Genomic DNA, 27,966 nt, shown 5'->3' on the forward strand with positions numbered 1-27,966 from the left:
TCTGGCATCTGGCGATTTAGTGAAGCGGAGGGCATTTGCGGTGTGGTCGTTTCAAAAGATGGCGGAAGATGACGATTGGTTGAGTAACGTGTTGTGGACCGACGAAGCTCATTTCACGCTCCGAGGGTCTGGTAACGCCCACAATTGCAGAATTTGGGCTACCGAAAATCCTAGAACTGTCGTGGAAACTCCATTGACGGGTGAGAGGTACGCCGATATGTTACAGAATCACATCATGCCCAGCGTGGCTGATAAACACCTGCTGGAACGTACGATGTTTATGCAGGATGGCACTCCACCCCATATTGCTAGACGCGTGAAAGATCTCTTGCGCGCGTCGTTTGGTGATGATCGTGTGCTCAGCCGCCACTTTCATCATGCTTGGCCTCCCAGGTCCCCAGACCTCAGTCAGTGCGATTATTGGCTTTGGGGTTACCTGAAGTCGCAAGTGTATCGTGATCGATCGACATCTCTAGGGATGCTGAAAGACAACATTCGACGCCAATGCCTCACCATAACTCCGGACATGCTTGACAGTGCTGTTCACAACATTATTCCTCGACTACAGCTATTGTTGAGGAATGATGGTGGACATATTGAGCATTTCCTGTAAAGAGCATCATCTTTGCTTTGGCTTCCTTTGTTATGCTAATTATTGCTATTCTGATCAGATGAAGCGCCATCTGTCGGACATTTTTTGAACGTTTGTATTTTTTTGTTGTTGTTGTAGTAAAACCGCATGTCATTCCAAGCATGTGTGTCAATTTGTACCTCTCTATCTACATTATTCCGTGATTTATTCAGTTTTCAAATTTATACTGACCTTTTGATCACCCGGTATGTGTGTTGTTGAACTTTCTTCTTTCAGTTTTATTCTTTAGTGCGCAACGTTAACCCATCACGCCACGAATAATAAATTTGATTAGTTTTTGCCGTAACCTGCACATCACTGCAGTTCTAAATAGTTAAATGTTTATTGTTATTAAAGACTGATGGCTAGTTTTCTTCTTAATCTTCGTTGTAGACGTGCCGCGCAATTTTATTCGTAGAACAAGCCAGCGATATTACTCTGTCGAGTGGCAGCGATGTTCCGTTTCGCTGAGCTCTTGTTATTAAAATACGAAGGTCTGGGCTGCCCATAGTGGTGTTCGAACGGGCTCGAAGTATCTCGATACGCCGCAGCGGTCGACGGTACCGACCCTGCTCGAAGAATCACGTGGCATTTGTTTCGCGCGATGCGAGCGCAAACGATACGCGAGAATTTACGAACTAGACACACAACTAGAAGCTGTAGCTCTGCTTGAGTTTTGACAATTTCGTAAACCACAGTTCAAGCTTTTGTTTATTTTAATAATATTTCAATACGAGTTATCATGCAATATATATGGGTAAGGGTATAACATTTACCGGTGCTGATTTTTAAGTACAGATGAAAATATTATCCTTGAAAAGTGTTGCTTGATTTTAAACCCAGTGAAATATTTTATCGCGTTATTAGAGACCAATGATTTACGAAGTGGGTAGCATATGAGTATTTAGGTCTCTGTTCATATGTTAGAATAACGTGTAAAAGCATTAACGGCGTATAATCAGCTTGTAACCAGGATGGTAATATTCAGATGAAACAAGGAAGAAATTAATGTTGAATAAAATGCCTACTAAACGACATATATCATGCTAAACTAACTGCCATAAATAAAATTACAGCTACAAACCCGTCGTGGAGACAGTACTAACTCAAGTCACCAGATAACGGAACGAGCGAAAGCTTGAGTATTGGATTGAGTCATGACTGCGATCTTTCCTTTGTTTATTAGTTGCTATTGTTACTTGTGGCCTGCACCGTTGAAGATATTTCAGTCTTTGTTTCACAGTCACTTTTATTATTAAAATCCATAGTATGTTAATAACTCACAGACGTGTCGTGGAGATAGTGCCAACAAAAATCATTAGATTGCAGGGCGATCAAAAGAGCGAGCAGAACGCTCTATTTCCCGAGCGATGTAAACTACTGCTGCCGTTAGAGTCGTTCTCAAACACGTCGCTATGTCACAACACACCAGCTTCCGTCGTCCGACTTTAGTTTTCTGTACGTAACAATTTTTAAAAAGTAAACCTACTCAGTCTGAAAAAACATATCTGATTAACCTTTATTTAAATAGAATCTCATACTGATATTTAGGTGATTGTGATACTGCTGTTGGAATGCAAGAAACAATGGGTGATTCTTTACCAGAGATTGATGTTTATAAATCGCTATCTTACATTTCATTAACAAACATTTCCCCAATATAAAAATACTTTCTTGGATATTAAAAATTTTTTTGGTTTTATATCTTTTAAACCGATATATGATAGACAAGTTAAATTCAACTTTTTAATATTTACTATTGCATAAGGTATTAATGAATACAACCAACGGCCTTTCCTCAGTGGTAACAGCGGTTCCCGTCAGATCACCTAAGTTAAGCGCTGTCGGACTGGGCTAACACTTAGATGGGTGACCATCCGGTCTGCCGAGCGCTGTTGGCAAGCAGGGTGGACTCAGTGCTTGTGCGGCAAACTGAGGAGCTACTTGATTGTGAAGTAGCGGCTCCGGTCCCGAAAACTGACGCTGGGCGAGGGAGAGTGGTGTGCTGACCACATGCCCCTCCATATCCGCCTCCAGTGAATGCCTTCGAGCTGTAGATGACGCGGCGGCCGGCCGGTACCGGCCTTCATGACCTGTTCGGGCGGAGCTTAGGTTAATAAGTTGAAATTCTCTTTTTTGCACATAAAAATATCGAACAGATGACGTACTGGTCGAAGTAAAGTTTTGAGGACGGGTCGTGAGTTGTGCTGGGAAACTACAGTCGGTAGATCACTTTCCCGTGAAAGGCAAAGCTCTAAGTTTCAATCTCCCAGGAAGTTCAGAAAACACTTTGATTACTTGTTGCATCTATATCGGATGGTGTATTGGTCAAAACTAGAAGAAAATTTCCTGTAGAATTCGTCCGGAAACCAATAAATGTTGAGACATGGGCCATACATGGTGTGGTGTCACCGCCAGACACCACACTTGCTAGGTGGTAGCCTTTAAATCGGCCACGGTCCGTTAGTATACGTCGAACCCGCGTGTCGCCACTATCAGTGATTGCAGACAGAGCGCCGCCACACGGCAGGTCTAGAGACACTTCCTAGCACTCGCCCCAGTGGTACAACCGACTTTGCTAGCGATGGTTCACTGACAAATTACGCTCTCATTTGCCGAGACGATAGTTAGCATAGCCTTCAACTACGTCATTTGCTACGACCTAGCAAGGCGCCATTATCATTTGCTATTTATCTTGTGATGCATGTACCGTCAGACCGATGTTCACCAATTATGGATTAAAGTTAAGTATTCCACAGCTACGTCCTGTTTTTGCTAGTTCATTCCCTTACCTGTTCCAGACCTCACGCCAGCCTGCGTGAGCTTAAACGCGTGCCTTTCAGCTTCACCTCCTAGTGGCTTGGCTGTCTTGCCAAGTCACAACACATGGAAGACATGGGCCAGTCTGATTTCCATCTGCCTATTACGTTGATGGAGACACTATAGGGAGTTGCAGTTTATTCCTGAAAACCCGGTAAGGCGACCGGTCGCGATAAGTGGGGAACCCTTGTACGGACTCTAGTCTGGTACAAATTTTCACGTGTTTCTTTGGATAGTCCATCTATAGCTGTTATAGCTAGTTGAATTTCGGTTCGGTAATAAATTTCAATTTTGTAACTGTAGTTCCTCATCAAGTATAAAATTACTGAGGTGCTGCACGTGGTTACCACGCATCCTCACACATCCTTCGGGCTTTCTTCGCCATGACTAACACACTTTTTCAAGTACACCTGGCTCCTTTCTGATTGCGTCACATGTGTTAGTTACACGTTCCTGTAGCCTCAGCATATTGTCGATGGGTAGGGCCTACACCACTGCCTTATACACTGAAAAGCCAAAGAAACTGGTATACCTGCCTAATATCGTGTAGGTCCTCCGCAGGAGTGCCGCAGGACGACGTGGCATGGACTCGACTTGTGTCTGAAGCAGTGCTGGAGGGAATTTACACCATGAACCCTGCAGGGCTGTCCATAAACCCATAAGAGAACGAGAAGGTGGAGATCTCTTCTGAAAAGGATGTTGTTAGGCATTCCAGATGTGCTCAATAATGTTCATGTCTGGGGAGTGTGGTGGCCAGTGGAAATTTTTAAACCGAGAAGTGTGTTGCTCTAGCCCCTCTGCAGCAATTCTGGACGTGCGGTGTGTCGCACTGCCCTGCTGGAATTGCCCAAGCCCGTCGGAATGCACAGTGGACGTGAATGGATGCAAGTGACCAGACAGGATGCTTGCGTTCGTCTCGCCTGTCAGACTCGTATCTAGATGTATCAGGCGTCCCATGTCACTACAGCTGCACACGCTCCACACCATTACAGAGCCTCCACTAGCTTGAACAGTCCCCTGCTGACATGCAGTGTCCATGGATTCGTGAAGTTGTCTCCTTATCCGTACACATCCGTCCGCTCGATACAATTTGAAACGAGACTCTTCCGACCAGGCAACATGTTTCCAGTCATCAATAGTCCAATGTCACTGTTGACGGGCACAGGCGAGGCGTAAAGACTTGTGACGTGCAATCATCAGGGGTACGCGAGTGTTCCTTCGGATCCGAAAAAGCCCATACCAATGATGTTTTGATAGATGGTTCGCACACTGACACTTGTCGATGGCCCAGAATTGAAATCTACAGCAATTTCCGAAAGGGTTGCGCTTCTGTCAATTTGAACGATTCTCTTCAGTCGTAGTCCGTCCCGTTCTTTCAACATCTTTTTCCGGCCGCAGTGATTTCGGAGATTTGATGTTTTACCGGATTCCTGATATTCACGGTACACTCGTGAAATGGTAGTACGGGAAAATCCCCACTTTATCGCTACCTCGGAGATGCAGTGTCCCATCGCTTGTGCGCCGACTATAACATCACGTTCCAACTCACCTAAATCTTGATAACCTGCCATTGTAGCCGCAGTAACCGATCTCCTCCAGACACTCGTTGTCTTATACAAACGTTGCCGACCGCAACGAAACTGACACTGAAAAGCCTATTTACAAATCTTTGTATTTGAATACACATACCTCTTCTTTGGCGGTTCAGTGTATATCACCACAGCCAAAATCCAATGAATTCAGGTACGGTGAACGGTGAGACCGTGGTACCGGACCTCTTGACTAATCCATTGCCCATGAAACGCTGCGTTGAGGTCCTGTCGCACGGGCCGTAGAAAATGGGATAGCGTACCCTGGTGCATAAACGACAGCCGTGTTTCTGGGTAACGTTCTCCAATAGCGCTGGCAATTCATCGCGCAGAAATCGGTGATACATAGCACCGATTAATCTCTTTGGTAAAGTGTATGGCTCTATTAGTCTGTCAGCGACGATTACTGCCCACATATTGATACATCCTGACCTCTAGCCCGTTCGAGGATTTGCATAAGGCTATACGTGCGTGTTGTCGAAATTTGCTAGATACCATAACTTGCGAATCCTGCCTACACCACCGAATACTGCTCATTACTCGTCACACGCAAAAGTTTCGTACATTGTCCTTTCGCCGAGACTAATTTTATTGCTGGCGTGTAAGCGATGTCAGCGCAGTTATGCGGTAGCAGGTTGTACTAACTAGTGTGAACGACAGATTTTCATTCGACTAGTCAGTTGTGAGTAGGTAGTGTTAAGGGGAGACATTTATGAAAAACATACACTATTTAAGGTGCAAAAAATCTACAATTTCTAAGATACGGCAATGAAATTTTGTAACAAGCTTAATGTGAAATTAAGTTTTACTGTTAAGTTCATTGTATTGTATGTACTTAGCTTTTTTATGAAATTTAAAAATATTTTCTAAAAATAATATCTGTACCTTTTTCTGAGGAACTATTCAGAAGATTTCTACAAAATTTTTCTCTGTTTAATCTCCTTGCATAATAGTAAGCTTCCCTCATCAGGAATTGTGAATATATCGAACTGGAGAATTTTAATAGCTTTTTAATTATAATTCTGTGAATATAATATACAATTCATGCAAAATTCCAAGCACTTTGCCCCATATCTCAGCTTACAGTCATAATTTCAAAATTTAATCATGAGACAGTATTTATTGGGTTTATGAAAATAAGTGTACAACATTTCATAATTCTAGCCTTCATTGAATCCTAAAAAAAGGTACACAAATATTTAAAAACATAAATATCAGGAGATGCTAGGGCGATATGTGTACTTGGAGTCCTCTTTCCTTTCAAGGCTTCTACTTTTTTTTTTTTTTTTTTTTTTTTTTTTTTTTTTTTTTTTTTTTGCGCCATCTTTCCTCTCCCCGGTTTTCAACTGACTTTTCAGCTTCAGAGCGGCATTATAAATCTATTTTTCTCAAGATGTCTTGAGTGAGATTTCGTATCTTAAAGCCCACTCTCTCTAATATCGTCATCGTCGTTACGTTCTGATCATTAAATACAAGAACTCCATCATAAATTGCAATTCTTACAACTGTACCAGATGAAAATTTGGTTTTTGGGCATCGTTTCCATATGAATGAATTGCTTTGGATTCTCGATTTTGCCATGAACAGATGTTTTTAGAATTCAGCATCGGCGATAAACTAAGTGGGCTTGACAACATCCAGGATACAATTTGGAAGACTGTCCTTCTGAATGTATGACTTGCTATCCCTCTGAGCCTGTAGATATTTAGACCAGCTAATGGAGCACAGGTGATGAATGGGATGTTCGTCTGTTGATACCATGCGGAAATATGTAACCCTAGCACAGCTGATAGCATTACTGAATGATGAAAGATTCTAACAGTTGCCTAAACCTCCATGAGTAGCGCAAGGCTAAATAAGAATTGCCTCCTCGCAAAGAAAACAGCTGGTTTGTTATTGTTTCTAAGATAAGGAACAGACTCACAAGTGATCTGTAAAAGCAAAGAGTACACATTACAGCCTTCTAGATATATCCTATGCAAGTTCGCTTCAAAGTAATCCACGGAATCGTTGTTCACCTAGCTAGAATTGAGGTTGGTAGGTTGGTTGTTTCGGGGAAGGAGACCAGACAGCGAGGTCATCGGTCTCATTGGATTAGGGAAGGACGGGGAAGGAAGTCGGCCGTGCCCTTTGAAAGGAACCATCCCGGCATTTGCCTGGAGCGATTTAGGGAAATCACTGAAAACCTAAATCAGGATGGCCGGACGCGGGATTGAACCGTCGTCCTCCCGAATACGAGTCCAGTGTCTAACCACTGCGCCACCTCGCTCGGTCTAGAATTGAGGTGCTGCTTCAAAAGGTGGGCGTGGCAGGAAGGTCGCGTCACGCATTTAATTATTTTTCAGGCACTTAGAATGATTTCATCTTTGAAACTTCGGGAACTTATTGTTCATGAGTTATACTAATAAATACTCGAGATGCAGCTGTAGTGTGTCAACGTTTTGTGTCACAAGTAGCAATGGAGCAGCATCTCTAAAATAGTTGTTCAACAAATTCTCCAGAACGCTCCGAAGAAGAGGAAAGTGCGTACAAAGTTTGTCCCGCACCCTCTGACTACCGAACGTAAACAAAGACGTGAGGACACCTGCCGCGATTTTATTGAAATGAAAAACTCGGACAGTTCTTTTCTTTAAAAAAAAAAGGGTGACGAGTTTCGAGTTACAGGGTGACGAGTTTCGAGTTATCAATACGATCCTACCCCAGAGCACCACATGAAGAGTCAATGCCTGACGCAAGAGACGTTCAAGCCTATGTGACGCGCGAGTTCGTGTTCTAAATAAAAAGAAGCTTACAACTCAGGCGACATTTTCAACCCGTTAGGAAGTCCTAGGTCCAGTCAGAAAGCTGGTGTGATATTCCGTAAGCTGGCTAACGCGTGCGCTCTGGTGTCCGTTGGCCGTGTGCCCTGAGGAGGTGCGTGGCAGTGGGTGCTGAGGAGTGCTACTAGCTGAGGCGCGGGAGAGTGCCGAGTGTGGTGTCGCGTCGTGTGATTGCGAGCAGCGGTGGCGGGGGCGGCGTGGGCGGCGTCCATTGTGTCGCGCCGTGTCCCTGTGTGTCGGCGGCGGCGCCTGCGGCTGTGTGCGTGTGTCGCGGCACGCGTCTGTTACGCACCTCTGGAGGCGCGCCTCACCGCCTCTAACTCTGGCGCTTTGTGAAGTTCCCCTCGTTGCTGCGAGCGGGACCCAGTCTAGATCTGAAGTATGCATTTACCAACGTGCCCATTCACACTTTCCTTTTAGCGCACAATAAGAGTCCGCGCTGACAGCCTGAAATCGCTACTCTCACCTTGTTGCTGCAAGTCGCCGTGAACCGAAGACAAGTTTATACTGTCTGCTCAAAAGTATCCGGACACCTCGTAGTGGACATTAATTTGGAGTTTTGAGAAGTTATTTTATTTAGACAACTAGTTTCGGCATCTCAATAATGTCTCCTATATACTCCATGTATACAGAATGAAATTTTCACTCTGCAGAGGAGTGTCCGCTGACATGGAACTTCCTGGCAGGTTGAAAGTCTGTGCCGGACCGAGATTCAAACTGGGGACCTTTGCCTTTCGCAGGCATGTGCTCTACGGACGGAACTGCCCAAGCACGACTCACGACCCGGCCTCTCAGCTTCCAACTAAAGAGGACTTGCAATACGGCGGCCGAATTTCCCCACATTGGGGCTTCCGACCAACAATGCCATACGATCATTTCATTTTTTCAGATTCAATTCTGCCAGTACCTCGTCTCCTATCTTCCGAACTTCACAGAAGCTCTCCTGCAAAACTTACTGAAGTAGCTCTCCTGGAAGAAAGGATATTCCAGAGATATGGCTTAGCCACAGCCTGCGTTTCACTCTACATCAGAGTGTGCGCAGATATGAAACTTCCAGGAGTGGTAGTTCTGCAAGGTTCGCAGGAGAGTTTCTGTGAAGTTTGGAAGGAAGGAGATGAGGTACTAGCAGAACTGAAGCTGTGAGGACGGGTCGCGAGTCGGGTAGCTCGATGCGTAGAGCACTTGCCCGCGAAAGGCAAAGGTCCCGAGTTCGAGTCTCGGGTCGGCACACGTTTTTAATCTGCCAGGAAGTTTCACTCCAAGTATAGACAATCGGATGTATCAACAGGAGCCATCAATATCTGTATTTCGTGAAGTCGTTTTTGGAGTGTTTACTTCGAAGAATTGACAACAGCTGTTGTTGTTTATACATGGAGTCCATGCAGGGAATTCATAGGGGCCTGAAGATGGTGTTATTGAGATGCCGAGATTGGTTGTCTAAATAAGTTAACTTCTCAAAACGTACGGCTCTTTGGCGATTTTCGACGTAAGTATTTGACTGGCCGCTTTCCTGTATCCACAGTGGATCAACAGACATTAATATTGAGTGGTCCGCCCACGGCCTTAATGATGGCTTTAACTCTGCTGTGAACACTTACAGTGAGGTGTCTAAATGTCTGTGGGGGAACAGCGGCTCGTTGTTCTTCATGAGCCGAAACCAGAGAAGGTAGCGATAAAACCTTAAACATGACTGAACTTCAGCATCCGTATGATGGCCGGCCGCGGTGAGTTACATTTCGTGCCGGCCGGAATGACCGTGCGGTTCTAGGTTACAGTCTAGAACCTCACGACCGCTACGGTCGCAGGTTCGAATCCTGCCTCAGGCATGGACGTGTGTGATGTTCTTAGGTTAGTTACGTTTAAGTACTTCTAAGTTCAAGGGGACTGATGGCCTCAGAAATTAAGTGCCATAGTGCTCAGAACCATTTGAACAATCCGTATGATAGTAAACTTGCAGAGGTGGAAAAAAGTCAGTCAGCTAGTTGTAAATAAAGGCTTATTGGAACAGTGACATTGGTTCCAACAATTTTAAAATTATAAAACGTCAAATCAAGGACACCTTCAGCCGTTCCAGCTTTGTTCTATTTTTGCTACCGGTTTCTGTGTTCGGCGTTAACTACGTCATCTTCAGGATCCTTGACCGACGTGTATGAAGAATCTCTCGTCATGTACAATCGAAACAGGGGCTAGCATACAGTCTTTTTAACAAAGCGATCTCTTCGATCAGTACTTGCAGACTTGGACTCTCCGATGATATTCAGTCCTTACATCGAACAAGCATTAAAGGAATCCGCCGCAGGCGTGCCTCTTGGGAGTGTTATTGAAGCATTACTTTTCACAGTATGTATATATGGCCCAGTACCTAACGTCGGAAGTTCCATGAGGCTTTTCGTGGATGGTACTTTTGTATGCAAAGAAGTCGCGACCTAGAAAACTGTGGTGAAATGCAGGAAAATCTGCAGAAGGCCGAGGCTTGGTGCAGAGAATGGCAATTGACCCCCAGCATAAAAAATGTAATGTATTGCAAATACATAGGCAGAAAGACACTTTGTTCTATGATTAAAAAATTGTGGAGCAGTCACTGGAAGCAGTTGCTTGCAAAAAATATGTAGACGTATGTGTGCGGAGCCATTTTAAGTCCAACGACCACATGAAATTAATCGCGAGCAAGGCAGATTGCAGACTCAGATTTATTGGAAGAATTTTGAGGAAATGTACTCCATCAACAAAGGAAGTAGCTTATAAAACATTCGTAGGAGCAGTACCTGAATATTGCTCCTCAGTATGGGGTCCATACCAGGTAGGAATGATAAAGGAAATGGAGAATATCCAAAGAAGAGCAGCACATTTCGTAACAGGTTCGTTTAGTAAGCGCGAAAGCGCCTCGCGTATGCTCAGACAATTCCATCGGCAGACGTTTCAAGAGACGCTTTCTGAGGTCATCAGTCCCCTAGAACTTAGAACTACTTAAACCTAACTAACCTAAGGACATCACACACATCCATACCCGAGGCAGGATTCGAACCTGCAACCGTAGCAGCAGGGTGGTTCCGGACTGAAGCGCCTAGAACCGCTCGGCCACAACGGCCGGCCTGAGTTCAAGCCTCACCCACGCAACGGTACCACTTAGCTGCCTTGTACCGGCCGTCTGCAGCGCCCGTTGTTCGAAGAACTTCATACGTGAATTGACAACAGCTGGGTACTCGATAGGATGTGTCGGAGAGACGTCGCACGGTGATAGGCGTCCGGCTGGTGTCGGTGTGTTTTACGAGGTGGCAGCGACGGGTCAATCAACCTGTTGCCGCCGGGCCCGGCTCGACTCTGCGCTAACTCGCTAGGCGGGCCGATGGCCAGATAGGGCACGCCACGCCACGGCACAGCACAGCGGGGCCCCCACTGCACTGCCCGACACGCTCCGCTGCTCACCGCCCGCCTGGCTGCATCTCGCTCTACGGCGCAGAGGGTCGCGCAACACGTCCATCGTTTATTTTTTCCTTTATTGAGTTTCGATTCTCACCGAAGGGTGGGGGGGGGGGGGGGGGAGGGGCGCTGGCAGCAGCTTACTACGCCGCTCTGCAGCCTCTACAGAATTTGTTTTAAAAATGAAGATGATAAAAGCAGGCGATAAAATAGGTGACTTTAATGGTAAAATGGCGGAAAATTGTGTGGAACTTAAAACATAAAACAAAGGGTTGGTGATACTAATAAAATACACAGGAAGCAGACTGGTAAAATAACAGACAGACAATTATAAAACACGGCGACAGCCTGGTTTCTGTTCCCAAGAGATATAAAAATCACAGCCGGCCAGAGTGGCCGAGCGGTTCTAGGTGCTACAGTCTGGAACCGCGTGACCGTTACGGTCGCAGGTTCGAATCCTGCCTCTGGCATGGATGTGTTTGATGTCCTTAGGTTAGTTAGGTATAAGTAGTTCTAAGTTCTAGGGGACTGACGACCTCAGAAGTTAAGTCCCATAGTGCTCAGAGCCATTTGAACCATATAAAAATCACACCCAGCGACAGCATGATTTCTGTTCGCAACACTTTGGAAAGACGCACAACGCTGAACACTCACTTGAGCACTGCACTAAAAATCTGGCACAAATATGACGCACCACAGCCGAGGGCAGACGGGGGGAACCTGGACGGATGATGGGAAAGAAAAGAGGGGAAGTAGAGGTAAAACGTAGTGGGGGGGGGGGGGAGGAGCCGACGGAGGACGAGGACTCATAAGAGGGGTGGGGGGCTGTGCAGATGCGAGAGGGAGTGGAGAAAGGCAGAGGAGGGGAATGCAAAATGACTCGGGGGGGGGGGGGAGAAGGGAGGCAGAGAGATGGTAGGTGGGGAAAAACCAGGATGGAAGGGATGGAAGACGGAGCCTGGGGAAAGGACAGACTAAAGGAGGGGGGATGAGTTGATAGGAGGGATAAATGGAGGGAGAGAGGGCATCATCCAGGAGAGGGAGTTGATGGAAGCCACCTTGGGAAAGGAGATGAAGGATGTAGAGATGGAGGGTAGGGGGGACACAACAGAGTGAAGGCGCTGCAGAGGGCGGGGGTTGGAGAGGAGAGGAGCAACCAGGGGGTGAGGGGCATCAAGGCGGCAGGAGGTGTAGAGTATGAGGATATGTTCGAGGAATAGGAGCAGATGGGGGAAAGGAATGAGGTCATAGAGGATCCGCGTGGGGGACGGGAGGCGTATACAGAAGGCGAGGCAGAGAGCATGGCGCTCGATGTTTCTATAGGGACTTATAGAATTTGTGTGTGGGGGGGGGGGGGGGGAGAATATTCAGGTGGGACTGGCATAACACAGGATGTGACGGATTAAGGATTTGTAGGTGTGGAGGATGGTAGAGGGGTTCAACCTCCATGTCTGCCCAGAGAGGAGTTTGAGAAATCGGGGGCAGTTGTGGGCTTTGGATTGGATGGAGCGTAGATGAGGATTCCAGATGAGGTGACGGTCAGTGGTGAGACCAAGGTAGGTGAGCGTGGGAGAGAGGCGGACAGGACGGGCGCAAATGGTAAGGGAGAAATCTAGGAGCCGGAAGGAGCGAGTGGTACATCCTACGATGATTGCCTGGGTCTTGGAACGATTGATTTTCAGGAGCCACTGGTTACACCATGCGGCAAAAAGGTCAAGATGATTCTGGAGAAGGCGTTGGGAACATTGGAATGTAGGGGAGAGGGCAAGGAACGCGGTGTCATCGGCATAGTGCAGGAGGTGTACTGGAGGGGGGGGGGGGTGTTGGGGTGTATCTGCCGTGTACAGGAGGTAGAGGAGAGGGGAGAGAACAGAGCCTTGGGGCACACCTGCAGAGGGGTAGAAGGTGCGGCAATCGGCGTTATGGATGGTAACATAGGAGGGGCGGCGGGAGAGGAAGGAGGCAATCAGACGGACATGGTTGACAGGAAGGGCGTAGGTCTGGAGTTTAAATAGGAGACCGGGATACCAGACACGGTCGTAGGCCTTTTCGAGGTCGAGGGAGACCAAAAGGCGGAGCGACGGGAGTTGAGCTGGAGGGAGAGGAGATGAGTGAGGCGTAGGATTTGGTCATCGGGAGAGAAGGAAGGTCGAAAGCCACAATGGGTGTCGGGAAGGATGTGGTTTCGGTGCCCATCGCTGCACTGCACCACTCCTTTATAACTACGCTGACGATACAAAACATAATGACCATTGCCCAGCGCGGGAGATTGCATATCGCTTGGTGCCGTTCGGGACATATGCATAGTAAGGAAAGTACAGGATGATTCTTATTAACTTTTAGCAATCCCGTGAAGACACGTACATGACGCTGAGACAAGTACATCTACATCCCTGTGGCTACTGTGCAAATCAGACTGAAGTGCTTGGCAGAGAGTTCATCAAACCATTTTCACACTAATTCTCTATTATTCCACTCTCGAACACCGCACGGAAAAAACGAACACCTATATCTTTCCGTGAAAGCTCTGATTTTCCTTATCTTATTATGACGATCGTTTCTCCCTATGTAGGTTGGCGTCAACAAAATATTTTCGCATTCGGAGGGGAAAGTTGGTGATCTAAATTTCTACATCTACATAGTTACTCTGGAATTCACACTTCAGTGCCTGGCAGAGGGTTCATAGAACCATTTTCATACTACTTCTCTACCATTCCACTCTCGAATGGCGCGTGGGAAAAAGGAACGCCAAAATCTTTCCGTTTGAGATCTGATTTCTCTTATTTTATTATGATGATAATTTCTCCCTGCGTAGGGGGTGTCAACAAAATATTTTCGCATTCGGAAGAGAAATTTCGTAAATAGATCTCGCCGCAAAGAAAACCGCCTTTGTTTCAGTGGCTGCCACCCCAAATCACGTATCATATCAGTGACACTCTCAAATCTATTGCGCGATAGCACGAAACGAACTGCCCTTCTTTCCACTTTTTCGATGTCCTCCGTCAATCCTACCTGGTAAGAATCTAATAGCGCGCAGCAACATTCCAGAAGAGGAATGTAGGCTGTCTCTTTAGTGGGTTTGTCACATCTTCTTTCCAATTTTAGTTGCTCGTTATTGTAATTCCTAGGTATTTAGTCGAATTGACAGCCCTTAGATTTGTGCGATTTATCGTATACCCAAAATTTATCGGATTTCTTTTAGTACCCATGCGGATGACCTCGCACTTTTCTTTGTTTAGTGCCAATTGCCACTTTTCGCACCATACAGAAATTGTAGATCATTCTGTAATTGGAATTGATCGTCTAGACCAGACGTTAAATTACAGCGTCATCTGCAAAGGGCGCCGCTCAGATTATCACCTAGATCATTTATGTAAGTCAGGAACAGCAGAGGGCCTATGACACTACCTTGCGGAACTCCAGGTATCACTTCTGTTCCACTCGAAGTTTTACCGTCTATCACTACGAACTGTGACCTCTCTGAGAGGAAATCACGAATCCAGTCACACAACTGAGACGATACTCCATATGCACGCAGTTTGATTAATAGTCGCTTGTGAGGAACGGTATCAAAAGCCTTCTGAAAATCTAGGAATAGGGAATCGATCTGAGATCCCTTGTCGACAGCACTCATTACTTCATGGGAATAAAGAGCTAGCTGTGTTGCACAAGAACGACATTTTCTGAATCCGTGAGACGATCCCGCCGCAACAGAAAACTCCTTTGTTATAATGATGTCCACCCCAAATCGTGAGTCCGCAGCTCGTGGTCGTGCGGTAGCGTTCTCGCTTCCCGCGCCCGGGTTCCCGCGTTCGATTCCCGGCGGGGTCAGGGATTTTCTCTGTCTCGTGATGACTGGGTGTTGTGTGATGTCCTTAGGTTAGTTAGGTTTAAGTAGTTCTAAGTTCTAGGGGACTGATGACCATAGTGCTCAGTGCCATTTGAACCCAGATCGTGAATCATGTCCATGACGCGCTGTCCCCTATGTCTGGCATCTGGGTCGAAAGGTGCTTCTCGTAACCTGTTCCTTACAGTCTGATTCGACACATCGCCTCCATTGGCCGTACTGGGATCTTTTTGCAGTGCTCCGGCAGTCACGACGCCGCAAGACTTCAAATGGTTCAAATGGCTCTAAGCACTATGAGACTCAACATCTGAGGTCATCAGTCCCCTAGAACTTAGAAATACTTAAACCTAACTAACCTAAGGACATCACACACATCCATGCCCGAGGCAGGACTCGAACCTGTGACCATACCGGTCGCGCGGTTCTGGACTGAAGCGCCTAGAACCGCTCCGTCACAGCGGCCGGCGCCGCAAGACAGAGATGTACAGATATCGGTCTTCACTTGGGTTTTAAAGCGTCGTCGACCTTGTACAACTCGCCTCGCGGGCTGACCTCTCTTAAAGTAGCGTGTGCGCAACCTATAGATGACTCATGGGGAGACATTGGCGTCTGCAGCAAACGACTGAAAGTCCATCCTTCTCGGGTCTGCACTTGTAACTTGCATGGCACGCCGGTTTGCACCGAGCGCGGTGGCGCAGTGGTTAGCACACTGAACTCGCATTCGGGAGGACGACGATTCGAACTCGCGTCCGGCCATCCTGATATATGGCTTTTCGTGATTTCCCTAAATCGCTTCAGGCGAATGCCGGGATGGTTCCTTTGAAAGGTCACGACCGACTTCCTTCCCTAATACGATGGGGCCGATGACCTCACTTTTGGTCTCTTCCTCCGAATCAACCAACCAACCGATTTGCATGTGGTTGACTGAATACAACGTCCACAAACTGCTGTCTGTTTACCTCACTAGAGAATACGGGGACATCGGTATTAACTTTTTCAGAAGGGTGATGTAGCACTGTAATGCATAAAACAGCCGATACGTGGCGAATGGCTATAACTGTTCCAGAAATTGAAAGGGTAGGTCTCAGGCAATGTTATAAGAGTGTCAAAGTACATTTAACATTCCAAACCTTCATACACGTGTTTCCCTAAGTCTTTTCAGCAGTGTACAGGGTGTCCCAAAAAGAATGACCCGATTTTAACTTGTAATAACATTGAGACAAATGTCACTAGGTAACTGATGTAATCGGCATAGTTTGAGATAAAATCCGCTAGATGTCGCTACGAGCGCTGACCTGGAGCGTGCAGCCAGTCTCGCACAATATGGACCCTGCTTTTCTGAGGAAGAAATCGTAACAGGACAATCATATCTTGAAACGCTACGGGACTGGTTATTCCCACAACTTGACTCTGACAATTTCATCTATCGGCAAGATGGAGCACCACCGCACTGACACAAAAACGTGCGCAGTTTCCTCAATGTCAACGTGCCCCAATGTTGGATAGGGCATACAGGACCGCGAAACTAGGCTTTACACTCTTGGCCTCCTAGGTCCCCTGACTTAACACCATGTGATTTCTTCCTGTGGGGATATCTTAAACAATGTGTTTACGTTCCTCCCTTACCTCGTGACATTGATGAACTACAAACAAGAATATCAGCTGCTGTAGCTTCAGTGACAGAAGACACCTTACGCTCAGTTTGGGATGAATTCGGCTATGGCTAGATGTCGTCTGTGGAGCCAATGGAGGAGATATTGAACATTTATGATAGATTTTTATAAACTCCTGTCTTTTCTGAGTAATTCAGAATGCAGTTTGTTGGTGTTAAGCCCTTCTTCCTAATAAATAATTCTATTTAAAATCGGGCCATTCTTTTTGCGACAAACTGTATTATTGCGGACTACATGCATCCGTTCATGCATGTTGTCTTCCCTAAATGCGGAGCGTCTTCCAGCAGGATAACTGTCCGTGTGACAAGGTCAAAGGTTTGAGGAGCTGATAGTGAAGTCACATTAATGTTCAAATGGTTCAAATGGCTCTGAGCACTGTGGGACTTAACTTCTGAGGTCATCAGTCCCCTAGAACTTAGAACTACGTAAACCTAACTAACCTAAGGACATCACACACATCCGAACCGTTGCGGTCGCGCGGTTCCAGACTGTAGCGCCTAGAACCGCTCGGCCACTCTGGCCGGCCCACATTAATGTCTCGGCCACCATATCCACCCGATGTAAAACTGGCGGAAAACAACTGGGACACTGTCGGTCGCCATTTCCGCGCCCACAGGCCACGAGTCCGTAACTCACGGCAACTGGGTGACTGTGCGTAAACAGCTGGTGCCGTATACCTCCAGAAAAATACCATCGACTTATCTAATCCATTTCACGCATAATCGCTGCTGTATTGCGTAGCTAAAACCTACCAACACGCTCTTAGCCAAGTGGTTATAATGTCCTAGCTCCTTAGTATGTAAACAATGTACCGAAGACAGATGAAATCGCAGAAACAATGGTACAGATATTTTTCTCGTGGCTGCTCACTGTCTATTGTCGTCTGTGCGTGGATTGACAGGTGGTTTGCAGCAGTCGCTCTTACCGTCAGTGATTCCAGGCAGCGAACTGTGTCGTCATGTCTTTCCCAACGGTCATTCATTCGCGAGGCGGATATGGTTTCCACCACATCGTGGATCTCGAAGTTATAAAATAGCCGCTCATACTAAACATCACTAAATTTTGATGTATTCATAAACTCCTGGCCAAATAACCAAAACACATCACCATACGCCGGAGATAAAGTGGATGCAATAAAAAGTTAAACCATTTACTGAATTTTCCGTCGGTGCTTGGCATAACATGATAATATTAAACAGGAACCACTTTTCAACGTTCTGCAAAATTGTTTTCAGTTGCTGACGCAGCGGCTTTCGGCTTCTTAGACCGTCTTCAGCTAACAACTGAATTTCCCAAACACAGACAAATTTGACGTGCGGCTTACACAGCTATTATTTACACAGAAGGTACAAAAGCTACAAAAATGATGACATGCAAGATCTTTACATTGCCACGCAGAAACAGAGATATAAACTAAAATCGGAAACGAAGTTTTTATTTGGAGACATATTTAAGAACTGATCAGAAATGAACTTTAATGTAAAATTTCGACCAGATGTCTGTACCTAAATCATAATTTAAGAGTGGAAAACGAGGGGATTCTGTTTGGTCATTTAATACTAGGCTGGCATTTTATGTCATGTTTTTGTTGATTTCCAGTATTTCCAGAAGGGGCATTCTTTCTGCATTTCTTTACAGAATGTAAAACTCCGCATTTTACATCGTATGAGTGGTTTTCTGTTAACAGATGATCGGTAAAGACTGAGTCTTTCTGTCTTAATCAGCAGCTTCTCTCATCTTCAGACAACGTAATAGCCATAGCTGTGCGTGACTGACCATTATATACTTTGCCACTGTGCTTGTGCACACCACACGGCCACAGCTGTAGCTATTACTATAAGCAATAGGTCTGATGGTCTGTAGTTCTGTTTGAAAGGTAATTTCAGGTAATACTCATACGTTCAAAATTTATATTTACCTTTGGTGCAGGTTAACAAGGCATGGACTCTTATTTCACTCACACTTACACTTTGCATCCGACTTTTATTTTAATTTCCTCCAGGCGCAAGATAAAGTTACAGACATAGTCAGAGCTATAATTACTCCTTCGCTGTCTCTGAAAGAGTTACAGTGCCATCGGCAAGCATCAGTATTTTTATTTCTTCGGACTGGAGTTTAATTCCCTAACCAAATTTCTCATCGGTTAGCTTCACAGCTTGTTCAATGTACAGATTGAATGACAAAGAGTTCTTGTTAGGGGGCGGCCACAACTGTGTAAGTCCATTTTGTAAAATGAAGAAACCGCACAGCAGTTGCTTAATCAACAATCTTTTATTGTAAACACAATCGGTTTCGGAACACTTAAATTTCCACCATCTGGTGTATCCTGTAATAAAGTAAATATTGTGTTACAAGACAATGGAAAGGGGACCCTCAAGTTTGAAACGTCACATAAGGAACTACGCGACGAAAATTTCTAAAATGAATTAAAATGCATTAAAAGAAAGAACTGGACGTTACTTACAAATAAAATAACTTAACCATCTGAGGTCATCCTCACACCAATGTTGTCATGGAATAAAAACTCCGTGTCAGTAGGATAAAACGTGGAACCTAGAAAAATCCGAAAATCGATATCACGACCGTACATGAAAGTCACCACAATCTTGAGACATTTAAGATGCATTAAGACTGAATAACGACGAAGACAGGCTGGAACCTTGTACTACTTCCTTCCATACAACGGCTTCCCTTTCATGTCCTTCAACATAAGCAAATTAAGAACCACAAAATCTCTTTAAGTGGCGCTCCACAACTGTGATTAAAGACGTTTGTATACATGGCACAAAAAAGCTGCTGTCGAGTTTTATTTTTCTGAACTAGTTTCGACTGTCGCGTTATGTTTTGAGTATTGGGTGATGTTCTGCATACACCAGAGGCCTACTTGTTCCCAAAGCATTAGCAATGTATCTTAACACTTTTTGCAGTAATTGACATGTCATATATACTATTGTAAGCTTTAAGGTCTGCATGTGATTACGGTTATGTAGTCAAAACTAGTTGCAGCAAAATAAAGTTTGGTGGTATATATGAAAGTATCTGATTAAAAAACAGCTTGTCTGAAGCACTAAACATATGACAGCAATTCTTGTGTTGACTTTCAAAATGTTCTGATTTCATTCTTTCGGTATATATTCCCTTTAGGTTGGCGCAGAAAAGGCATACAATAAAATACGAAGTATTTGAAGAACGTGAACAATCTGTTCAGCACGTTAATAAAATGTGGACAACAACACCGAGTTTCTGACTCCCTGTTTTCAAAACAAGGCAGGTGTTTTTCTGTTTATTAATTGTGGTTGCTGCACGATTTCAAACCCGTCTGGCCGACAACGTTGCTCTTTGCAGGCAGGAGAAAGAAAGAAAGAAAAAACAGGACGGTGCAATGCACGAAGTATTTTACGACCTGTGTAAATTCCGCTTTACGCAATTGAGATCACTGTCAGCTGTTGAAAGCACGTGGCTCTTTCATGCGGCTAGTAGCGAGCGCCTGCCAGTTACGTTTCTGCAACCCGCGCAGCAATGCCGTTTGACGGGAAGCATACGGGATAGGCGATTTGTCCGAAGACGACTGAATTAGGCCTACTTGAAAAACCACGACTGCCCACTTTTTAATGCTTTGGCTATGCCGAGACGGATTTCGAGCTTATAACCATTTTCTGTTGGCGTACTACAGATATATATTCGTCGTTATTTCACTAATGTCGAGTGCATTTTGAATGGTGCAGGTGCCCTGTGCACAATAATATTTCTAGTTACTACCTTTTTCCGAGACGTATATTTACGTCAGATTTTTCAGTTGAGTTAATGTTTCGTGTTATGTATGATGAAGCTCCTTGTTCCAATATTATGCACATTTCAGACACACTTCTACGTACGCAGGTTTGCCGTCGACTTATGGCTTAGTTTACTTTTGAAATTACACCTGAAGTCAAATTGCAAATTTTGTGTATGTTCGCAAAAGGCTTCTGAGGTCAACTAGAATATTAATATCCATCATCATCGGTTTCCAACTCCAGGCCGTTTGGAGCATAAGCCTCGCCAACTCGTCCTGTTTGTCAGCCACCTTTGTGTGTTCACTCTGGTCCAGTCCTTGCCTATTTTTTCAACACACTCCTCCATATATTTCACCCATCTATCCATTGTTCTTCCTTTTGATCGTTTCCTTCGCATCTTGTTGGAAATCATCTTGTTGTCCATTCCCATACGGTCTTAACCTTCATGTTTATATCCCGCTCTGTTGAGGTTACTCTTTCACTATTTCCCTTGCTATTTCATTCCTGATCGTACCTTTCCTTTTCAATATTGATGACTCTCAAAATTTATAAAACCTATTGTTTGAGTGGAAAAAAATGAAGCTTTATATGGTGTCGTATTCATTGCTTAACATACTTTATGTACAGTGTGTGATGCCGGTGACTTCGTTAGTCGTCTGGATTACTATTACACAGCTGCAATATTTCCGCTGCTGCAGAAAACAAATTACTGAGCGTCGACGACAGGCCTATTGTTACGGAATCGAGGAGTGCACTGGAAAAACTAGGACAGCAGCAATGGAACTTCAGTAACAACCGCCATGTGCTCGATGTGATTAAGTTACTTTACCAGTATGAAAGCCAAACTAAACGTGTCGAGTTATTACGGATCCAGGGACACTCTGCTATCTCATGTAACGAGCTGGAGAACCACCTGGCGAAACAAAGTGTGATTGATGGTCAACCTTACCACACTTGCTCTCCGCTTATAGATTTAAGTTGCAAATGTATAGAAACGTGTCTTTCAAGAACGTTCACAGACGCGGCATATCTCACAACAGTCCAAAGGAGGACATTACATCGCAATACAGCCGAGCATTCCGCAAAAAACCTGGTTTTCCCAAATCAAGCTATCTATCTAAAATCTGGTCGGGATTCGGGCAAGGAGAGGGACTCTCGCCTCTACAATTGTGGACTTGAAGAAGAGATCAGCGACTGGGTGAGTGACAAACGTGTTGAAAGTAGAGTCAGACGTGGCTGTAGAAATATGAATTGTCAGTTGAGTGCCTAATCTTTGCAAATTATCTCGCATTTTTTTCCTCATTCGCTGCACATAACTGCAGAACAAGCCAGCGATCTGAAGACACAAGCAGCAAAGACAAGACTTGAGATTTGATGAGAGTACAATTGATATGAATAAACTATATGCAGTAGCGGCCAAAGACAATAATTAATATGCCGCAAGTGGTTACTAACTCTGTCTTTTATCGCTCTCCGATTTCAACTATTTTAAATTTGTTGCGAATCTCAAGTCACCGGCCAGAATGCTAGAAGCAAAGGAAGGGGAAATAAAAAGGACGGAATAGTGTAAATATCTAGGAGAGTGGATACAGGCAAACACTTCTGAGAAAGAAGTCGTTGCATCACGGATCAGAAAAAGAAACTATGTCAACTAACTAAAAGTGTGTTCAAGAAGAAATCAGTATCGGTTAATACCAAGTTACGTTACTCCACAGTAGTACGATCGAAGGCACTACATGCTGCAAAATACCTTGTGTAGTGTCTTATTACTTACTACAATTTGTAGATGCTTTTGCCGGTCGGAGTGGCCGTGCGGTTCTAGGCGCTACAGTCTGGAACCGCGCGACCGCTACGGTCGCAGGTTCGAATCCTGCCTCGGGCATGGATGTGTGTGATGTCCTTAGGTTAGCTAGGTTTAAGTAGTTCTATGTTCTAGGGGACTGATGACCTCAGAAGCTAAGTCCCATAGTGCTCAGAGCCATTTTTTTGTAGATGCTTTTATGTAATTTAATATTTTGCCGTCTGCCCGGAATCGACACGGACTCGTAGCTTTACTTAATTGTAGAAAGATATAAGACTAGTAAAGGATGCTCAATAAAGGTAATTAGAAAAACACTTTGGCGAGGAAATTTACGTTTTCATTTCTTTAATCGAAAAATTTGTTCGCCCTTAATGAACATATCAATCTTTATATAGAAGATGCTAAACGTGGCCGATTTTATAATGCAATATAGAAAAAAGAATATTTAAGACATACATCCGAGGACGACCACGTAGGCACGTGTGTATTCTATCACGGCTAAAACAGGAGCGAGAGATTACATGAACACGCTGTGCGCTGCCAAGAGGAAAAATTTGGACGAGTGTCAAAAGTAGTTGAAATTGGGTAGAGATATAAGAATTTGTATCTCTTTACTTTAGGCGTATAGATTATTGCCTTTGGCAGCTACTAGATATAGTTCATTCATATGTCTGTTCGAGGGCACAAGAGTGTACTACACTTGCTATAAATGGAAGAGATCTAGTCGAGGAATTAGAAGCGAGTGACAGACATATCTCGAGGAAAACCCGTGGCCCAATTGAAGAAAATCGTGAATTCAAGAGACGACACAACACTGAACACTCTACAAATGTAGAGAATATCACAGACACTATTTGTAGTAGGGGTTGTTTTCTATTGCCTCATTGTCCGTATAGGAGTCCTGCAAGGTTCACAGATCGGATATTCCGTTACTTTCTCAACAAGGAAAGCTAGGAAGCGTGCTTTACCGAGGAAGAAAAAGACCTGCAAGAAGTGGGGATGACACTGGAGCATATCCACAAACTCATTCTGTACCTTGATTTCTAAGAAAAGCCAAAACAGAAGCGAGGAACGATCAGCATAGTAAACAAATGCGGGAGTAATGGGCTAAAGTTGAGGTCCAGGCGCAAGGGAAAAAGAAAGGTGCAGTTGAAACAGCGAGACCCGGAGATGGCCAACACGAAAAAAGGAAGCAGCCTAAGCAACTTTATATTTTTCCTGTTTGATAGTTAAACCACCTCCCCCCCTCCTTACCCGTACATCGCCGCGCCTAATCACGACGCGTAACGCAGTAACTTGTTGAGCGGCACGCTGCCACGGTACAGGGCGCCCCCCACCGCCTGTGTCGCACGCCGGCCGCGCTGCCCCCACGCGCTCCGCAACCCGCCGTGTTTGTCGCAGCTTCTCCCCTCTCGTCGTCTCTTCTGCGTCTCTTGGGATTCGCGGAAGTGCCGCCGCTCGCCTTTGCGACCTCCAATCGATTTGCGCAACTGTAACCGGATTCCGCAAATAGCCTCGCATCCTCCGATACTTTCACAAAGTGGAAACACCGCCCGGACTCGGGAGTGAAACTTAAGGGAAAATACTTCGATGAAATTCGCTATACGCGAAGAAACTCGCGGAAACCAGGACGAAGATTTCGTGTTCGTCGAGAGGACCTTTCTCACTAACTACTCTGGAGTTTGCATTTTGTTTGTCTCTTACGATCATCCGGCGATTGCAAAAGTTCTCACTACGTGTGCAGCCATATCGTCTGTCCTTAAGGACACGGCCGATGTCCTTTCCCATTCTTCCCCAGTCTGAGCTTTGTTCCGTATTTAAGTGACAAAAAGACGTTAAACCACAATCTCCTTTCATTTGTGAAGAGCATATTACTTGATTCATTCATGATCCATTGCGGATGTTGCTTATCCCGCAATAAAGCGTCCTTTCGCAGAAATGTAGGTAGCAAGCAACACTACCGTTCTAACGCTTCGGTGATTCGTCGGCAAATTCCCACTCCCGAAATAGCTGTTAACTCTGCAGACAATTATCTTGCAGTCACCTTTGAATTTCGTTCTACGCTGACGTCACACATCCGACTTAAAGTAAAGAGTTTGCTTGTGGTCGACCTTTTGGTTGTCTGATGTCCTCTGAAGAATATTGTCAATGCTTCGAAATGACGCTTGTGACACATTAAAAGTTGCTATGACAGTGGTCTTCGAATGACATGCCTTAAGACATTCGTACTATAATCTACTTCTATACGGAGAATATATAAAGATCCTCCTCGGTTTCTTTCTATACGTTCAGGCTAATCTCAGGAACTACTGTAAGGATTTTGATACAGTTTTCACTAACAGATTGATTCACAAGGATGGTTTGTGGGGGTTGTTTTGGGGAAGGAGACCAGACAGCGAGGTCATCGGTCTCATCGGTTTAGGGAAAGACGGGGAAGGAAGTCGTCCGTGCCCTTTGAAAGGAACCATCCCGGCATTTGACTGGAGCGATTTCGGGAAATCACGGAAAACCTAAATCAGGATGGCCGGACACGGGATTGAACCGTCGTCCCCCCTAATGCGAGTCCAGTGTCTAACCACTGCGCCACCTCGCGCGGTGATGGTTTGTGCATACAGGGTGAATCGCCCAAAACTTGCACCGCAAATATTGCAGAAATGGAAAGTGCCATTGAAGTGCTGTTTTTATGGAATGGATTGGTAGTCAGTGGCTCGTATTGGTAGTCAATAAACAGGTTGTAATAATACTTAGTGTATTTTCTGTACAAACATACTCTTTTATAAATGGTACAATGCCTGTTGACATTAACAAACAAAAGTAGGGTGAATTAGAATGTCAGTGGTGTTTGTTCCAGGATTCTAGTGAGAGTCGTTTACGAGATGTCGTGTAACTACTGTAAGGATTTTGATACAGTTTTCACTAACAGATTGATTCACAAGGGTGGTTTGTGGGGGTTCCATACTGTCGCTCGTACAATACCTGTGGTAGCACACACTAAAGGACAACAGAAGTGCATACACTAGTTATGTGCATTCTGACCAGTAAGGAAACAATTGCCCGTCACAGGTTGCGTTCAGAATGACGGCACGCTTTCAGTCTGGTATGGATCGACTACTGCACACGTGCGAGCGTTTCAGCGGAGATGTCGAGCAGGCTGCTGTAAAACGTCATTGAATATCATCTGGTGTAACTGGTATGTCGTTGTAGAGAAGGAGTCATATCCGGGGAACGGGCCGGCCAAGGCGCAGGTCCTTTGCGACCATCCCAACGATTTGGAAAAATTTGGGAAGACGTACATACATCATGTTGGTCCCACAGGTACCTCCTAGACTGCAGAGGAACGTCGTATAGCATACGTGGAAGATAGTCGTTAGGAGGCTGCAATACTGGTGCGCAGTGAGTCTTCCATCTATGAAAAACTGGCCATTCACTATCCCACATCACAGATTTGCACTGTATGGGCGCTGACGTTACTCCTGACTAAGCCAACGAGGGTTGTCAACAGACCAATAGTACGCGTTTTCGCAGTTTACTTGGCCGTGATTGGTAACTATTGTTTCATCACTAAACGAGATACATGATACATCTGAAGTACCGTGACCCGACGGGAGGCCGTAGCCACACATTTCCATTTCAATGCCCATATACAGAAGTTAACACGATTCTAATAATCGTTTCTATGCAGCTCTTTGTGGAGACATAAGGGTGGAACCTGTGTCGATAGAGAATGCGTAGGAAACTTACCTGACTCATGCCACTTCCTCGTGCGATTGCACGGAAAATAACAGGCGGATCAACAGCAACAAGAATATTAATTTCCCCCTCTTCTGTCGTCACTTGTTTCCTTCTGTTACGTTGTCCACATGTTACACCACCACTTTCACGTAACTAGTTGAAGAGGTTGATAAATAATTGCAGGGACGGTCGACGTCTGTTGGGATATCTTGTTGCAAACACCGCACAAGAACGAATTGTATTTTTCCTATGTTCTCCATACACCAAGAGCATCTCGGCTTGTTGTACATTGGTGAATCCTGTTGTCCACTCACGACCTAATGGTTGGACTGTCACACACTAACTGACTAGTAAGTCGCAGTGCCCTCAAGGAACTTACAAGCACACTGTAAGCAAACGTAACCACATCGTACCTAGCAGCTAAGCAGGTTGAATGGCAAAAACAAGTGTCGATGTGGGAACGTTTCAAAATACGATACCTCGTAAACGATTCGCACTAGAATCCTGTAACAAACACACCTGACAGTTGTTTTTGCGCAACTACTGTATTATCAGCCGAAAAGAAGCGGCTTTCGAATTGGAACCGCAAACGCTTGATGCCAAGGAGACAAGTTTAACCGAATCTTCCACCGGGAAACACGTGTGGTGCGTCATATATGGCGTTAGTGACAGCATGTGTGTCATATGACAGGAATCTCCTATCGACGCATCTCATTTATACGACTGGTAAGTGAGTCAGATATGCCTCCTTGCCCGATGTAGGTGTTCGTATGAATGTGATTACTGCCAACGAAATGATGAAAACATAATAGAGTGTCGCATTAGCTGCAACAGATGAACGCAAATGTTTCACTATCACACTGTTTGTCTGTGCTCTGTCAAAATATATGTCTTTAACGTTGCGTTCCGTTTTGGAAGTCCTGACTTTTGAATTCCTTTGTTGTAACTTGGTTCACACCCGTTTATGTATTGTTTTTCATTTCTGTGAGACGTCTGTGTTGTATCTCGCGTGCTCTCACTATTCGTCACATTTGCTTGCGGCGGTAACGTATTCTTACCACATGATCCATATTCTGTAACCAATGTATTTTATGACAACTGACAAGACTACAGAAAGAGAACAAACATTTTAAATGGTCGGACGGACAGTTCGTAATATTGTGAGGGAAAAAATTGCACAAGGGAGTCTTGAACATGGCTCGCCCGCATGGCGGTCCAAAACTATAACCACATACCCACGCCGCCGTTGCTGTTTCAACCCTTGCATGTTTAGAACATGTGTGTATTCGAAGCAGCGACTGTTCGTTTCCTACGCAGATACCTAATTTTGATCGTCATTTATAGTGACTTCTGTCAATTTCCATTGACTGTAGTCACTGGATAAACAGACCTTCGAACATCTGTGTAAATGGACAACAAGTAGCCATGGATGGAGCTGAAAGGTTTTTTTTCAAATAGTGAGTGTTGCACATAGTAAGGAATTGATATGTGTAGGATCTCTGGTACAGTCTAAACTAACTTCGTAGCTTCTTATTCTGTCTAAACTGCACTCAAGCTTTACTTTAGTGACTATTATCTTGCAGCGGGAACTTCTAGTTTATCTACGCGAAGCAGACTGTACTTGAATAAAGGTGGCGGGTGACTGGGATTTGTAAGTTTCCTGGCGCCGGCAGTATAAGGTTGAGAGCTGCGAAACTCCTTCCTAAGCCGGAACTTAACAGTATCTCCCCTGTCCTCTACGAAGCCCATCGTTGTTGTATGCAGAGCCTCGTAAAGCGAATAATGAGTGTCTTATCCCACTTACGTATTGTCTGGATGTGGCGAGCAGTCGTGAAATCGTGACCCGGCCTTTTATTGCAGC

At 45.0% G+C, this 27,966-nt stretch overlaps 1 protein-coding gene across 1 annotated transcript in view; it reads left to right on the forward strand.

Annotated features, from left to right (window-relative positions):
- The first annotated feature begins 9,545 nt into the window (after positions 1 to 9,545).
- LOC124776104 (kinesin-like protein KIF13A) overlaps positions 9,546 to 27,966 on the forward strand; it is a 330,901-nt gene continuing 312,480 nt past the window's right edge. The window contains exon 1 of the mRNA XM_047250946.1: positions 9,546 to 9,583. Within this exon, the coding sequence (XP_047106902.1) occupies positions 9,546 to 9,583 (38 nt within the window). The remainder of the gene's footprint in view (positions 9,584 to 27,966) is intronic.

Source organism: Schistocerca piceifrons, chromosome 2 (genome assembly GCF_021461385.2).
Source record: "Schistocerca piceifrons isolate TAMUIC-IGC-003096 chromosome 2, iqSchPice1.1, whole genome shotgun sequence".
Lineage (NCBI taxonomy): Eukaryota > Metazoa > Arthropoda > Insecta > Orthoptera > Acrididae > Schistocerca > Schistocerca piceifrons.